The sequence below is a fragment of the Gorilla gorilla genome, chromosome 5, assembly GCF_029281585.2.
Source record: "Gorilla gorilla gorilla isolate KB3781 chromosome 5, NHGRI_mGorGor1-v2.1_pri, whole genome shotgun sequence".
NCBI lineage: Eukaryota > Metazoa > Chordata > Mammalia > Primates > Hominidae > Gorilla > Gorilla gorilla.
The window spans coordinates 192,223,471-192,240,456 of record NC_073229.2 but is presented as its reverse complement, the minus strand read 5'-3'; the positions used below and the strand labels follow the sequence as shown (position 1 = coordinate 192,240,456).

Genomic DNA, 16,986 nt, shown 5'->3' with positions numbered 1-16,986 from the left:
TTCTATCCTGTCTCCTTTTTTCCTCAAACTTAACCACAAAACCATTAAAGGAAAAACAAAAGGCCAACAATGCTGTTCTATAGAAAATATTAATTGTGTCTCAGAACTCAGTGTTTACTCCTTGAGAGGTGAGAAAAGTGTGTGGAATCTTTTGACTTCTAACCTGAATTGCAATACTGGAATGATTACTATCTGTGTGCATATGTGGCTTTTCCTCATAATTTGGCCACTGGTTCTGAGGAGGAGCCATCCGATCCTGGGATTTGGAAGCTGGGAAGGTAAAATACTCTCTGGTGTACGTCTGAGTGGGGATGGGGTAGGCTTCAGGTCTAGGCGGAGGCGTCTGCTCCTGTAAAATGTGAAGAACAAAAAAAGTGAGCTTTTTACAACCATACAGACTAACTTGATTTTCAATGATCTGTTTTAAAATTTAAAAAATAGTATATGTTAAATACTGCATTAAAAGTGTTTGATATACTGAGAATAAATAACATTTCATTTTGCCCAGACTTATTAATTTAAAACTGATTTACCTGACTAGTATATTAAAAATCAAAAGATAAAACACTGCAAATTTAGAAATTATAATCAATGCTAATTCAGAGTAAAAATTGTACTAGATAACTGAGATGACCAAAGGGAACCCTAAGTATGGAAATGCAGTAGAAGCCTTTTGCTTATCAATCAATCAGACCTCAGTGCAGAGGTTTCCAGTAGAGACAGATGTTATCTTCGCTGTTGTTCCAGAGGCATATGTACTTTTCCCTCCAGGACTAGGAGGCTGATCTGCTCAAGTCAGGGGGGAAAAAAAAAGTTTAATATTAAATAAACAACCTATATATAACATAAAATTTCCTTAAAGACCTCATTCATCTTCATACTGCTAGTGAGTATCTAGAATAGAGATGAAAAAAAAAAAATCAAGGCAGATAAGAAATCAGGTCTTGTCATATCCACATCCATCTTTTAAATCATCAGAGCCCAGAGCTACAAAAAAACCTTTGTAGCTCTGTGTATCAGGCCAGGGACTGGTAAACATTTTTGGTAACAGGCCAGAAAGTAAATACTTTAGGCTTTGTGAGCTTTTGTCTCCTGCTGCATATCCTTCTATTATTTCTTCTTCTCTTTGTTAACAACCCTTTAAAAATGTAAAAAATATTGGCTGGGCATGGTGGCTCAAGCCTGTAATCCCAGCACTTTGGGAGGCCAAGGTGGGCAGATCACGAGGTCAGGAGATTGAGACCATCCTGGCTAACATGGTGAAACCCCGTCTCTACTAAAAATACAAAAAATTAGCCGGGCGTGGTGGTGGGCGCCCATAGTCCCAGCCACTCAGGAAGCTAAGGTGGGAGAATGGCATGAACCCAGGAGGTGGAGCTTGCAGTGAGCTGAGATCGCGCCACTGCACTGCACTCCAGCCTGGGCGAGAGAGCGAGACTCCGTCTCAAAAAAAAAAAAAAAAAAAAAAAAAGTAAAACATATTTTAGTTTCTCTTGGTAATTTACCAACCCTAAACAGAGATGTTATTAATGTATTTGCTTATGGGATCAACTGAATCTAAAGTTTTTCCATCTTAGTTTTTGTTAGAGAAGTGTTACTTATGATATCCCTTATGAAAACCATATCCTAGTTAGCCAATGTTTGCAGAGAATAATTTTAATAATTAACAAACCACAAAGTGCCTCCTCTCACTTCAGACTGTGACCACAAGTGTACTTAGGAAGCAAAAAAGTGTCACTCTTACTTGCTACGTTGGGGCTGGAACGGTGATCAGCTCTATTTTTCATCAGTCTGTCATCACCAGGCAATTTCTTTGGTTCACTATATTCTGCCCAAGGCAGCTGAGGACTCTCAGGAGACCCATTTTGAGTTGAATTATTATAGAGCTCAAAGCCTTCACTCTTTGGTCGGGGTTTACCTGAGCCACGACGATCTGAAACTGGAATCAAAGCATATTCAGTATCTCTTAAGATTTTATTTTCAACACCCTGATTATCATTAAAATTCCATAAGAATTGTTCTTAGCGTAAGAAATAAGGTGATAAAGGTCAATTCTTCCTACAGAATCATAAAACAGCTTTTAAGTAAATACACTGAGAATAAAGAAAATATTTTTACTTAATTAGTAATGATGGGAAGATAAACACTTTCAAAGCTTATTTTCTCGTTAACTGAAACTTCACTGTTTTAAGCAACAAATCTAACCATTTTTAAAGTATCTTTGAAAAAAAATAAATAAAGATATATGTGTTTCCCTGACTTCGTAGAAAAATATCTGAACTTTTAATCACCCAGTGTCATCGTTCTGAGTAGCCGTCATGTGACATGAGCCTTCCGCTCCTGGTGGCCGCTTCTGTCAGTTCTCCTCCTTTTTGCTTGCTCACCCTGGTTTATCATCTACTATTCACGGCTTCCCTCTGTGATTTCTAACTCACATTCTAGTTTGCTTCTTTTAAATGACCACAAACTAAGAAATTAGACAACCAAGATGTTAAGTTCTATGTGACATAAAAAGTAAACAACATGCTGAGCAAGGCAGACAATACCACACGAGGTTTTGTTGAGCTGCCCCTTAGGTGGTGTGTGTTTGCTTCAAGAAGCAGCAAGTCACGTTCTCTGATGCCTTCGCTGTGGCTGTGATTTGTTACTATTAGGTACCAACTTGAGGTTCTGGGTTGTGAGGTTTCTAGAATCCTGCCTTACGGGGGAGAAAGCCATAAAGGCCATATTTAGAAGTCTATGTATACATTTAACAAGGTGTGCTATGAATCACAATGGTTTTCTCCTATTGTGTCTGAACTAATTATTTTAAAAGCCCTAAATTTGTATTGATTTTATCCTGAGATTCTTTTTGATGTAGCTGTAAAACCACAGTTCCAGAAAATAAATTATTTAAATAATTAAGATGTTTACGTGAATTACAGTCATGAACCAAATAAGCCCATTTTGGTCAATGATGAACCACATCCGTGACAGTGGTCCCCTAAGATTAAAACGGAGCTGAAAAATCCCTATCTTCTAAATGATCTTAGCCAGTGTAAAGTTGTAGTACAATGATTCCTCGTGTTTGTGGTCGTGCCAGACTGCACTGCTAGCTGTATACAAGTATAGTTCATACAATTATACACGGTATGTAATACTTGATAATGTAATACGTGACTGGGTTGCTTGTTTACATATTTTACTATACTATACTTTTTATTGTTATTTTAGAGTGTACTCCCTTTACTTATGAAAAGAGTTAATGGTCAAGTAGCCCCAGGCAGGTCTGTCAGGAAGCCTTCCAGAAAAAGGCATTGTCACCACAGGAGGTGATGGCTCCATGGCATGTCACTGCCCCTGAAGACCTTCCCGTGGGACCAGATGTGGAGGTGGAAGACAGTGACACTGATAATCCTGACCCTGTGCAGGCCGAAGCTAATGTGTGTGCTTATGTACGAGATTTTAACCAAAAAGATGAAAAGATAAATTAAAAAAAAATAGAAAATCACTTATGGAATAAGCATAGAAAGAACGAAAATATTTTGTACAGCTGTACAACATGTTTGTGTTTTAAGCCAAGTGTTATTTCAAAAGAAGTTTTTTTTTTTAATTTAAAATTTTATGTAGTAAAAAAAGTTACAGCAAGCTAAGGTTAATTTATTATTAAAGAAATATATATATATATTTGTAAATTTAGTGTAGCTTAAGTGTACAGTGTTGATAAAGTCCACAGTAGTCATGGCCATGTCCTGGGCCTTCACATTCACTCACCACTCACTCGTGGACGCACCCAGAGCAACTTCCATCCTACAGGCTCCACTCAGGGTTAAGTGGCCTTCTATGGGTCTAGCATTGTTACTCTTCTACTTTTTTTTTTTTTAACTGTAGTTTTTCTATGTGAAGATATGTTCCCACTGAATTACAGTTGCCTGCAGTATTCAGTACAGTGACACGCTGTGCAGGTCTACAGCCTAGGAGCAATAGGCTACACCATCTAGGTTTGTGTAGTACACTGTGACGTATACATAATGATGAGATAAACTAAGGACGAATTTTTCAGAATGGATCCCCCTTGCCAGGTGAGCATGACTGTATACAGAATGAGATCATCATGCCTTATCTCAGCAAACGCAGGACTAAGGTAACTACTCATATACAAACAGATGCCTATTTCTTCAGTGAAGAACTGAATTTATTCTTTAAACACTTTAAATCCTGAGTCTGCCTATCAAAACTGAAAATCCATTCATTCATTCTTCAGTTTTTTTCCCAGTTCATCCTTAACACGTCACATTCATTCTCTACTGAGCACCTACTATGTGCCGGGCCTATGGAAGCTCACCAGCAGTCAACTAGCCCTGTGGGGGTGAAGTTAAATGGCTCCTGGTGACAGGGAGGGGTCCTGGTGACTCACAGTGGGGCTCCAAGATCAGAAGGTTCACATGGAAATCCCAGGCACTGTGCTGAAGCGCTCTCGTCCTCAATTTCTTTATCTTTAAAACTGGGGCAATAGTAACACCAGTACCTCCTCCATGGGGGTTTTGTGACTATTCAAAGAGGCCATGACTGTAAAACACTGTTGTTTCCCTACTGGTCCTTACTTCTCTGCATCATGGGGGATGGCTGATTGAGAAGGGTGGCCAGACCGTGGTAGATGGCACCCTGCTTTGCTACTTCCAGTGTCACCACAGAGCTTGTTCTTGTCATGAGTTCTGCTGCCCTAGGAGAAGAAGATTACACATGTAAGAAAGACTAAAACGCAGTGCCTGCTCTGTCATGAATCGCTGTGATTATAGCAATGGAAAATCATGTTACACAGCCTCATCTATTATTTTGAGTAATGGTTCTGACTTCCAGACAGCTTACTCACTACCCATTTTCTCTTTTGAAAACTGACTATGAAAATAGGCAAACACATCTCCTGTTATCATATTAAGAATAGTAAGATAATATTCAGAAATTTAAAGAAGTGTTGAGTATGTTTCTTTCAAGTTTCAAAGAAACTGTACTAGATTAAAATATATATTTATAATTTCATAACAAGTGAAATGTCATGTACACTACAAAAGGTAAAGAGTAATATGAGCAAGTTTTAGCATAGTTTTTATCTTCCAATTTCAACATTTAATGCAAAAATCACCTAAAAATGCTAATACTAAGCTTCAAGCAAATAAATCAATGATACCTTTCCTGAGAGAGTCCAACCAGACTTCGTCCATCCACACTGAGGAGCTGATCACCTGCAGCTAGACGTCCATCCTAGGCAAATCCACAGGTGTGTGCACGGATTAGGGGTAGAGAGCAAAGAGAGAGGGAGGAAGAAAAGGTAATGATGAGTAGATACCCTATTTGTTCTTCCAACAAGCACTATAGTGCTACATAACTAGAAGTATCAGCAGAATCTCTCACATCATTTGCTGAATATATGACACACTGAAAATGTACTTCTTTCAAAATGATACTGACCACATCTGCAGCACCTCCTTTCACAACCGACTTCACATAGATTCCTAGTTTATCTTGACCAGCACCCTATTGCAAAAACAAGGCAAAAACACTGCATTGAAGATATACTGTAAGAAATGCACTATGCAGGAAAGTAAAACAAAAATAAAACCACCCAACATGTACACAGATAACTGCAACAAAGTCCTGGTTCTCATTTTTACATGAAAATTAGAAGTACGAAAAATCAGTTATTCATGCATCAGTTAATGATGAGAGTAAAATAGAGACTTGGAATCCTGAAGTTAATTTAAGAATAGTTCTGAACAGCCACAAGTGTAAGCAAACTAAAAACTACCTGCATGATATATACTATCAATCATTTTAATACAAAAAGCAACTTAGTACAGTATTTTTACATTTCACCATTTACCTATATCCTCCCTTATACCCTTGTTATTTTCATACGTATAGTTTAAGATTTTAAATGATAAAAAAACTTCTTGTGGCAAACAGAGGAACTTAGTAAGAGAAAATCATACAGAAAATAATCAGTATTATAACTCATGTACTGTAACTGTAAATAAATATCAAAGCAACAAGACCCAATTCACATAGAATTGATATATTATGAAAGAATAAAATTCTGTTAGATAGACTTAAGTACTATATATAATTGTTTTCAGAATCACCAATATTCTACTTGGATACCATGACTATACTAAACCTAACCCTATAACAATCAAAATTTTGGGTAATTTATTGCAACTATCAAAGAAAGCAGTCCTACGCATGAAATCTTACTTAGATATTATGGACAAGGTTATACAACTGAGCATAATTCCTTAGGTCACAACGATTGAAGACAAATACAAATCCATTTCAATCACTGCGAGGCACTGGACGGTAAGAGTAAAAATACAGCACAGAAAGGTACGAAGATACGATTCAACACATGACTTAGTTAAAACAGATTTTCTGTAACACCCTGGAGCTATGTAATTTTCACTTGGAAACCACTCGCATTTGTCCCCTTTATTTAACAAGTTAAGTTTACAGAAGACAGCCTGACTGGCCAGCACTGTTGATCCTGACTCCCTTTATCCCCTCAGGGAAAAACCAAACCAAACCAAAACAAACCAAAACAAAACAAAACGCCTGTAGCAGGTCAAATTTTGTAAGCATAAAACCATCCATTACATATCTCATTTTAAAAACAGTATAGTATTTCTTAATTTAACAAAGCAACTCCATTTTGGAGAGCAGTATATACTTCAAATTTCATGGGTTACATTATCTGGCAACTAAGTTTATAAAAGTTCTACAGAAAGCAAAATCAAGTATTCTCCTTTGTAGCTTTTGATCTGAATTTTCCATCTGTTCACCTCGTCATCCCTCTGTGTCTGTCCACACATCTCTCCTGTGGATGGTTTCCACCCTCACCCCTACATCCCTCTGTGTCTATCCACACATGTCTCCTGTGGATGGTTTCCACCCTCACCCCTACATCCCTCTGTGTCTGTCCACACATCTCTCCTGTGGATGGTTTCCACCCTCACCCCTACATCCCTCTGTGTCTGTCCACACATCTCTCCTGTGGATGGTTTCCACCCTCACCCCTACATCCCTCTGTGTCTGTCCACATGTCTCCTGTGGATGGTTTCCACCCTCACCCCTACATCCCTCTGTGTCTGTCCACATGTCTCCTGTGGATGGTTTCCACCCTCACCCCTACATCCCTCTGTGTCTGTCCACATGTCTCCTGTGGATGGCTTCCACCCTCACCCCTACATCCCTCTGTGTCTGTCCACCCATCTTTCCTGTGGATGGTTTCCACCCTCACCCCTACATCCCTCTGTGTCTGTCCACCCATCTTTCCTGTGGATGGTTTCCACTCTCACCTCAATGTAAGTCTCCAGCCCAGTCCCAGATGCCTCACGGCCCACTTGCTACCTCCCTCTAGAAATCATTCACCACAGTCCACACACCACAACAGCCAAATACAACCTGTGGTCCTTGAACAGATCCTTTTGCCATAAAAAGCATGACTGGGATAGTTGGCAAAGACTGAGCTTTTTATAAATTTAAAATTTCAAAAATAAAAGATAAAATATACAGCAGGCACTCAATATAACAGCAACTTTCTGAATTTTAGCATATCACTTAGAAAAGAATAATACATAAGCTTTTTGCCTCACTCTATCTGTGACAATGCTGGGTTTCCTTGAATCTAGGGACCTAAGACACACTACGGAAAAATACTTCTAAGACATAGCACCCTCCTCACCGCCCCTATTTGTTAAATCAGGTAATCCCTCATACATAATCTAATTAACTGAATTTTTTCACACATTTAATAATTTTATGTGATTCATGAATAACTTTAATTCTACAACTTGGCTGTTTAAATGACAATTTCATTCACGGAACAAATAACCATCGAGCGCCTGTATTGTCCTAAGCTCCACGTACATATCAATGAACAAAACAGACAAACACCCTTGCCATTTGGGAGCTTCTTCTATTCTTCAGCAGAGTTTATCTGTGGTCATCCACTAATAATTTTAGTTGGAGCGCTGACAGTCCTTCTTCTTTTCCTGAAAATGCTGCATGCCTATTCCCTTCCAGCTGGTACCCTAGGTCAGGTTTTTAAAAAGTTCTACAAGCACTACTTATTTTTTCCTCTGCTTTCTACCTGACTACAGAAAAGCAATGACTACTGAACATCAGAATGCCAACTGTCAGTGAGAATGGGCATCTCACGACATTTTCACATGGCATTATCTTCCGGTTAATGTAATACTGACCTTGTAAAGAATAAAAATCATCCCTTTAGTAAGATAACCAATTATTATCATCTCTGACAAGAAAAATGTTTAGCAATAATATTAGTAATACAGCATTTTTAGTGACACTATTATAAACAAGGAAATACCAAACATATATTTTAGAACAATAAATCAAGCCTCCTTCCTCCATTTCTGGTATGTTTTACATGATCACAATTAATACAGACCAAAAAAATGACAGTTACTTAGATAAACTGTAATAACAAAACTCCCTTTTTAAAATCATAAAATAGAATGATATCAGAAATGAAAACAGGACTGTTTCATTTCTCCCTAAAACCCAAGCCCCTGCACACACAGTTGGTGCTGCCTGCCAGTCAGCTCTTCTGCCACTCCCAATTTTCATTTTTGGAAGATGTCTTTGTTCCAGTTTCACAGTAAACTTCAGTTTTGTGGCACCTGTTACTCCATGTTTCAACTCCTTCATTCAGAGCAGTAATCACATACCTGAGGGCAACCACTAGGCTCTTTTCCTTCCTAGCCACCCTATACAAGCAGACAGCCAATGTGCAAGCTGAACATGTGGACTCCACATGAACGGCACATGGCATTTAAAGAACCCGAAATCCTCTACCATTTTAAGGTAGGTAATTTATCATACTATATGCAATAGAAAATTTAATGCCTAAATTTAAATCCTGAAGCAAAACTGATCATGTACTACTGATATTTTGACTGCACTCCCTATCTTTAAATAGGTTGAAGTTTACATTATAAATTTCAGACAAATTCTGGCAAAATGAGGAAGCTCTCCTCATGACTGATCTTCTGGTCTCTCTAAATCCAGTCACATTTCCTGAAGCACAGCTCAGCTCACACTATGCTGACCAGACTCTTGTAACTGCCAGCTGCTGTAAAAATTCACAGCAGCTTCCTGCATAAGTTATTCACAGCTCCATGAAGCTCTCTCGTCATTCTCCACCCAAATTGCCCCTCACCTCTTCCCATTCTATCTGACTCATGTTCATGACTTGGTTGATGTTCTCTCTACACCGTCTTTCTGATGCAAGATATATGCCCAAATCCTCTCCATCATTCACCTCCGAGGCTCACCTGCCAGCCCACTCACCTTCCCAGTGTCAGGGAAGGTATCATCATTCACTTATGTTCTCATCACATTGGATTCTCTTTGTTCTCTTTGAGCAGTGAGTCACTGTGTCCTGCATTACAGCTACCTCTGCAAATGGCTCCTTCCTCCAACTCCATTAGAAGCTTCTTGAATATAAGGAGCTCTATCCCTTCCGGAAGAGCTTCTCAATTAGGTTGACTTACAGTTTACCAACATTGATCAATAAGGAATTTGGCCAATTTCCTATTTTAAAAACCTAAGATGAGGAGGTCTGTAATTTTACTGAATGAATAGTAAGTTAAGAAGCAACTGATATGACCATTATATATGGGTTAGCAATAAAACTGTAAAATTACTAGTTTAGAAAGATAGATACAAAAACACTTCAGGCGCTGGCACCCAATGTGCCCTTTTAGGAAGGGAATTCAAATCCATGATTGTCAGGAAAGGCACAAATAAGACACATTCTATTTTCTTATAGATTCAGAATTTATCTGAATTCTAAGTAATAACCACTTCTTTTAATTCCAAGTAAACTGAATTTGTAAGTATATCTGTTTGTCACAAAAGGAGGTTTTCATTTAAGGAAATAAGCATTCATGATAGGGCCAGGCATGGTGGGAGTCATCCCAACACTTTGGGAGGCTGTGGTGGGAGGACTGCTTGAGGCCAAGAGTTCACGACCAGCCTAGGCAACATGGCGAGATCCTGTCTCTACAAAAAAATTTTAAAAAGCATTCATGATTATTAGAGACCTCAATTCAAAACACCCATTAAAATCTAAAAGGTCTATTCAAGGTTGATCATAAAAATGGAATTTGATCAAAAGTCAAGACAATGCATCACGAAATATATTTTGAAAATACTCTTAGACACAGGAAGACAAAACAATGTGCAAGTAAAGAATATGGATCTGGATAATGTAACAGGTGTCCACATTTTGGTCGGCATTTGGGCCTCCACTTCACGGACTACTCTGCTTCAAGGACGTTTCCGTGGACACATTCCCTGTCCACTGACCCTGCACCTTCTGTACACACTCCTTTCCTGCAGATCCACTGGCCCTGTTCACATGCCCTTCCCTCCTATCACCTCTGGTTATTTGGATCCTACTTATACTTCAGGTGCAGCTCACAGTCATAAACTGATCATAAAAATTCTAACTACAACTGCTGAATGGAGAAATTACAGTTCTACTGGTAATTATCTTAGCAAAACAAAATTAGAGATGATTACCCAGAGATGAAAGAACTCCAGGAAATGTCTATTTGTATCACATCAATATGGGCAATTACCTTCAACCCGAACCACCACAGTCTCTGTCCAACTACAAGGTGTCCACTTGTCCAAGGTTTCTCAATCTGGCTATGGCAGTGCAGGCCTGAAATGTGCACCCTGACTGGGGGAAGAGCAGAGTAAAGAAACTCTGCTGCATCCCTGCCTCTGCTGCTGGTCAGATGCCTCAGCAAACTGTCGTCTGTCGAGCCATAACAATTCCTTAACATTATGGAGCTCTCACTACCTACCCCACCCACTTCATTTGAATAAATGAGAATTGTACTGCCTACGGTTAAAAAAAAAAACTGTATGAAACAATTTATTAATTTCAGAAATATTAAACCACTTAATTTAGGTCTTATTTCTAAACAATAATGGACAATCTATGTAGTCTACTAAGGCTGAACTCAAAATTTATTAAAATAATTAGTGTCTTTATATTTACATGTGCACACAATTAAAATTCATTTTATGGTAATTCTATTTCTTTTCCAACTAAGAAAGAACAGCCAGGCCTAGAAGCTCTATGTTCTTTGCTGCTGTGTGTCAGCACGTAGAACATTCAAGTGTTAGCTATGTAATTACCAACCAGAAACAACCACAGAAATGTAGAAACAGTTCCAAGAATACTAGTGAAACGGTATTAAACACTGTGCTGTTCAGTGTGGCAGTCGGCAGGCCACAGGTGGTGACAGAGCACTGAAAATGTGGCTCATCCAAACTGAAATGTGGAAATGCAGAGACTTAGTATGGAAAAAAGAATGTGAACTATCTCATTGATGATTTTCATATTGACTACATGTTGAAATAACATTTCTGATGTATTAGATAATATAAAATATGGTATTAAAATTAACTTCACTTTTTAAAAAAACACAGCTAGCAGAAAACTGAAAATTCCCCATGTTGCTCATATTATATTTCTATCGGACAGTGCTGCACTAATAATGTAGATTTTCGTAGTATGTTTGTTATGAGTAATGATAGGTACTAGCAACACATTTACAATTACGCAGATAATATGGCAAAAACAAGATTTTACCATAGTATAATTTACATGCTAACATTACACATCCTGATTTCCAACCAAAGGAAAAAAAAAAAAGAAAAGCAAAAGAGCCATTAAAATTGAGAACACAATATTATAGATAAATCCAGAAAGGCTAAATAGTTTTAAGGATTACTTGCTTAAAGGTACCTAAATATAGTATTTGAAAAGATATTATTGCATTTTAGTCCATTTATTCTTTGCAAAACTAATTATTCAGGATTACTCATTCCTCATGTAACAAATCAGTTTCTTCAAAGAAAAGTTGAGGCAGAGGTCTTCTGAAAAGCAGTTACAGATTCAAAAGGCATCGGGAATTACAAATTTCATTAAGTACAATTTTGGAATTTAATTAACCAAACTTAAATACCAGAGGTAAATTTTTAAATATACTTTTCCCCGTCTGGAGGCCCCTGAGAACATTTGCAGTACAGCATCCAAACTGCTATGTTCAGCCTTTGTGCCCTTCAATGTAATTTCAGCATATCAGAGGATACCCAACGTGTAGCACACACTGGCAGAAGATTTAGATCTTGTATCCTTTAAAAAAAAAGGCAAAAAGGAAACACAAAGATCACTGCCCGTTTGATCTTAACGTTTTAATCTTAAAATGCCTCTTGCAATTGCCTTTCTTTCCTTTAAAAAGGAAGAAGGGGGTTTGAGAGGGGGGATGGGACTAATGAGGGAGAGGAGACAGAAGAAAGGAGGACAAAAAAAGGATGAACCAAAGCTGTATCTGAAATTTACCTGTAGAATGAGTTACAAGACAGAATGGCAATAAATGAACAAAAAGTTATCAAAAATTATAATAAAAAACAGAAATAACTCAGCTGCCATACATTCAACTTTCCCTAGAACTGAGAAAGAAGCACGCACCTATAAGCTGCTTTGTACATCCGATGAGAAATGGCAACAAGGAAAAGACTGCTCCCCAAATGTCTTCTCTAATTCTTTTACTCCGCCTTTTCAGAAGAGGGTTTATAGAAGTGTAGGTAGTCTCCCCACACACACAGGGAGGCTCGGTCAGGCGAAGCCTAGGCTTCAAACATTCCAGTAGCAAACCCTGAGTGCGTGTGGGCGTACAACGTGATAAACAGCATAAAGACATCATTAAAACACAATCCAAAAAAAAAAAAAAAAAAAAGAGCAGGAGGAAGAAAGATATGCTGGCCAAATCATCATGAATCCAACCCTATTGTTCGCAGGTAAGAAAACCTAGCCTGGGTTCTCTGGCTGGTGATTTTAGAACAATAAGTGGCTGGAATGACCTCAGAGCCCAGAAGTATTTCAGTCATCAGGCATGCTTCTGTTGACACTCTGCCCGCTCGCTGCTCTCCTCGGGGTTTTTCAACTGCTTTATTTCTAGTCAGATAAGTAAATCCAGGCTTGGGTTTTAAAAACATTCTAAAGATCTCTCTTCTTGGGTAGGAATTACCTTGATTTTGAAATAATCAGTTCTAAAATTCACTTTGTATATGAATTCTACATTCAGCAACCTTGGAAGTCCATGGTAAGTTACCCCCAGCAGGTTTGGTGCTGTGAGCAAGGTAACTGAGCTTGATATCTATGAGCAAGGCTGTAGTTCCAGCTCTGGGTTTCGTTTATGCTTTGTATAAAATACAAACCCAACAGACCACATCTATCTCTTCCCTTTCCATAAAATGAAGGGAATGAAGGTGGTCCCACAGATGGGATGCAGGAGGCCCATAAACCCCGAAAGACCACATGCGACATTTGCAGGTGTGTGAATTTCACCAGGGTAGAGTGCACAACTCTCCTTAGCCTCGCAAAGCGGTGTGCGACTCAGCAGATTTTCAGGCACGAGAGACCACTGGAGGCGAGCCTGACACTCCTGACAAAGCTCCCCAGAGTCCTGGCCTGTGCAGGGGATGGGTCTGGACCACCTAAGATTCCACTGAGAGAGATGGGGCAAGCCCGGGGCAGTCTGAACCTCTGGGCTACCCCTACAGCCAATATTCTACATCCAGGTAAACTCTACAAATTATCATCATTTTCTATGATGGCTCTTTAGAGGATCAACATTTTACGTTCCTATTAGGTCATTTTAATGTTGTACTTGAATTCAGTATTTCAGCCAATCCAAGAAATCAGCACTTAGGCCAAAATTATAAACCAGGTAAAAATAGTATTCTTTTATATAATTTACTACTTTGCTTTTGACACACAAATATATTGTTTCCAAATTCATAAGAAGCCATGAGGGGCAGTGTCACTTCATACAACTTAGTGGAAAGATGTTTCTGGCATCTCCGGGGAAGAAATGTAAGCACAATAGGTCTTTGGAACTGACTCAAAAGGAACCCGGAATTTCCTGACTTCATTTGTTTGACTAGGTGTTTCCCACATGGTCATCATTAGACCATTAAGGAACACAAGAGAAGGTCTCAAAGTCTTCAAAGGACTAAATGACAGTTTATGCGAGAAACTGACTCTCTAAACAGTGAGAAGCCATGTTAATAAACAGTCTTTACCATCTCATTTTTAGGGCATAGGAATCTTATGTTTTAAGCTAAGATTTTAAGCTTTTAAAACTTTAAATCAGTACATTGTCTAAAAGCATAAACTTGAACATACTTAAGGCATTAATTAACCATTTATTTTTAAATAAAATAGTAAAATATCCTAAGTACTTTTAAAAGTGTCATTTTTATGTTCACTTTTAGAAAAAACAGGTTTTAGAGAAAGGCTGTAGTTAAAACCACCTAATGGGGCCAAATATAGGTTACATCATAGATATTCTTGTCCATGTCTTCAGCAAGTTACATAGTGGCAGTTATCATATTTAAAGCAACCTTCACCATATTATACCCAGCAGGATGAAATACCATGGCTGTCTTCTTAAATAAGAAGCATACAGAAGGCTTATGTTTTTATGAAGCTTAAGAATTTGCAGCACAAAAGTAGCAAAAACAAAAAAAGAGTGTGTAATTACAAGCTACATTAAATGGTTGTTGCTTCATGAGCAAGTTAATTATTGACAGGTTTAAACAAGTTACACTGAAAGAAAAAGCATTCTTTCAAGACCACAGTGAGCAGAAGAACACTGACAACTGCCCCTGAAGAAACTCACCACTGCCTGTGTTCTTCCAACAACAGAGAACCACATTTTCATTTCCGGGACCACAACAACTTCATGAACTGAAAATCAACCGTCTACTTCTCTCAGTTTTCAACAGCAACCAAGACAGCTGGTTTTTCAAGACCGGGATCACCACATTCTGCGCTGGATGCTATGACCCTGTATGGCATTTATCAACACGACCTAGAACCAAGGCAATATTCAGGCTCTTACGTAACCAGTCCACGCTGACTGCTATTCGCTTTGTACTTTTATACTTTAAAAAGACTTAGAAAAATAAAAAGGAGGGAATTGTTTGTAATTTTAAAATCCAAATTAAACAGGAAGCATCATGTTGTCCCACAGATGACCAAGAAGTAGCCTGCTGGTCGTCCCCAAAAGCAATGTTTTAAAAAGTAAACTGCATACCCACACTGCTTCCAAATCATCTGGATTTCATAAAACGTAACCACCATGTGGAAGGCGAGTCAGGGAACTTAACATCAAAACGTGGTTCAGGGTTACAGCAGCTACCCCATACACCAATTTAGAAAAGGAAAAAAGAACGGGCCAAAGACAAAAACCACGCAGCTTATAGAAAACAACAAAAGCACACAAATGACTAGGGGTAAAATTTAACGACACAGTCTATAGGTTCCTCTGCAGAAAAAACATATACCACACACTCATGAGACTAACAAGAATACAAACAGCAGGTGATTATCCAATACCAGGCTCAACATGCCTGACACAGCTTCTCTCTCTGAAGAGCTGAGGTAACTATAACTATTACTACTATAAGGCAAGGAAACTGAGGCTTTGAGAGGGGGTGCCATCCAAATTTTATCTCTAGCTCTAACCTTCTGAGCTTCACTATCCAACTATCTACTAGATAATCTATTCACTCACCTGAACAGGCATCCCACATCTCCAGTGTGACATGTTCAAAGCTGAACTCCTGATGCCACCATGCCTGCCCCCTTCAGTTTCCCTGCCTTTGTAAATCACACCTCCGTATGTCCAGCTGCTCAAGACAGAATCAAGATTCATCTTCTTGAGATTCATCATACTTCCCACTTTCATCCACTACTGCAACTCATAAGCCAATCCAAAAACTGCCATTCAACAAATATGTATCAGTACCTACCATAACCAGAAACTGTCAACCTTTCAATACTGGACAAGAGAAGATGCCTGCCTTCACGGGGTGTCTGTTCCAGAATGCCTTTGTCCTCTGCACACAGAGCAAACCATCCCGTCATCTCCACTGCCACGACCCTGCTGTAAGCCTCCACGACCTCTCATCTGGAAAACTAGTACAACTTACTTACTAGTCTCTGGTTGTACTTCTGAGCGTCTCTAATCCATGTTCCAGAGTTGTAAAAATAAACTTTAAAAACTGCACTCTAATCATATCATGCCTCATTTAAACCTCAAGTGTCCTTATTTCACCTATAATAAAATCCTCAGCTCTGTCCAGACCCACCATTACAAGGCCTTTCTTTATGAAGTTTTATTGAAACACAGCCACGCTATGCCACAAACTGCCCTGTGGCTGCCATGATAGCAGAACTACTCAGGGCAACAGATTCCACATGGCCTGCAAAGCAGAAAATCGCCACAGTCTGGCCCCTTACAGAAAAAGCTTGCTGACACTGTACTCTATGATCCGGTCCTATCTGCCTCTCCACACACCCCACATGGCTTCCCCTGACAGCCCAAACTGGGCAGAGCCTGTGCACAGGGCCCGCTGCCATCCTTGACCTGGCTAACACTGACTCATCCTTCAAGTTCAGCACTGACTTCCACTCTGGAGCGCAGTTTAGACATTCTGCAAACAGCCATGGATAATGACCATCGATCATATAATTCCTCACTCATATTATTCTGTCTCATCTTTCACGTGGTCAAGGGGCATGTGCTGATGAAGTGACTAAGATCACAGACATCTCACCAGGAGAAGAAAACTTTTATCACTGGGTAAAAAAAACTTTCATGAGCATCAAATCCACGCTTAGTCTCACTAAATCTATCTTATAAGCCGATGATTAACCATTTTATTATTGTTATTATGAGACAGGGTCTTGCTCTGTTACCTGGGCTGGGGTGCAATGATGAAAAAACAGTTCACCACAGCCTCAGCCTCCTGAGCTCAAACCATCCTCCTGCCTCAGCCGCCAGTGTAACTGGGACCACAGGCGCACATCATCACACTCAGTATACTTTTTGATTTTTT

The 16,986-nt window shown here is 39.0% G+C and overlaps 1 protein-coding gene across 29 annotated transcripts in view; it reads right to left on the bottom strand.

Moving 5' to 3' along the window:
- The window catches only part of AFDN (afadin, adherens junction formation factor), a 144,296-nt gene that overhangs the window by 23,415 nt on the left and 103,895 nt on the right, over positions 1-16,986 (bottom strand). For all 29 annotated transcript variants that reach the window (XM_031011932.3, XM_031011934.3, XM_031011930.3 and 26 more), the window contains 6 exons: positions 5,449-5,514; positions 5,168-5,241; positions 4,584-4,702; positions 1,745-1,939; positions 695-786; positions 164-349 (listed from right to left, as the gene is read on the bottom strand). In XM_031011932.3, the coding sequence (XP_030867792.2) occupies positions 164-349; positions 695-786; positions 1,745-1,939; positions 4,584-4,702; positions 5,168-5,241; positions 5,449-5,514 (732 nt within the window). The remainder of the gene's footprint in view (positions 1-163; positions 350-694; positions 787-1,744; positions 1,940-4,583; positions 4,703-5,167; positions 5,242-5,448; positions 5,515-16,986) is intronic.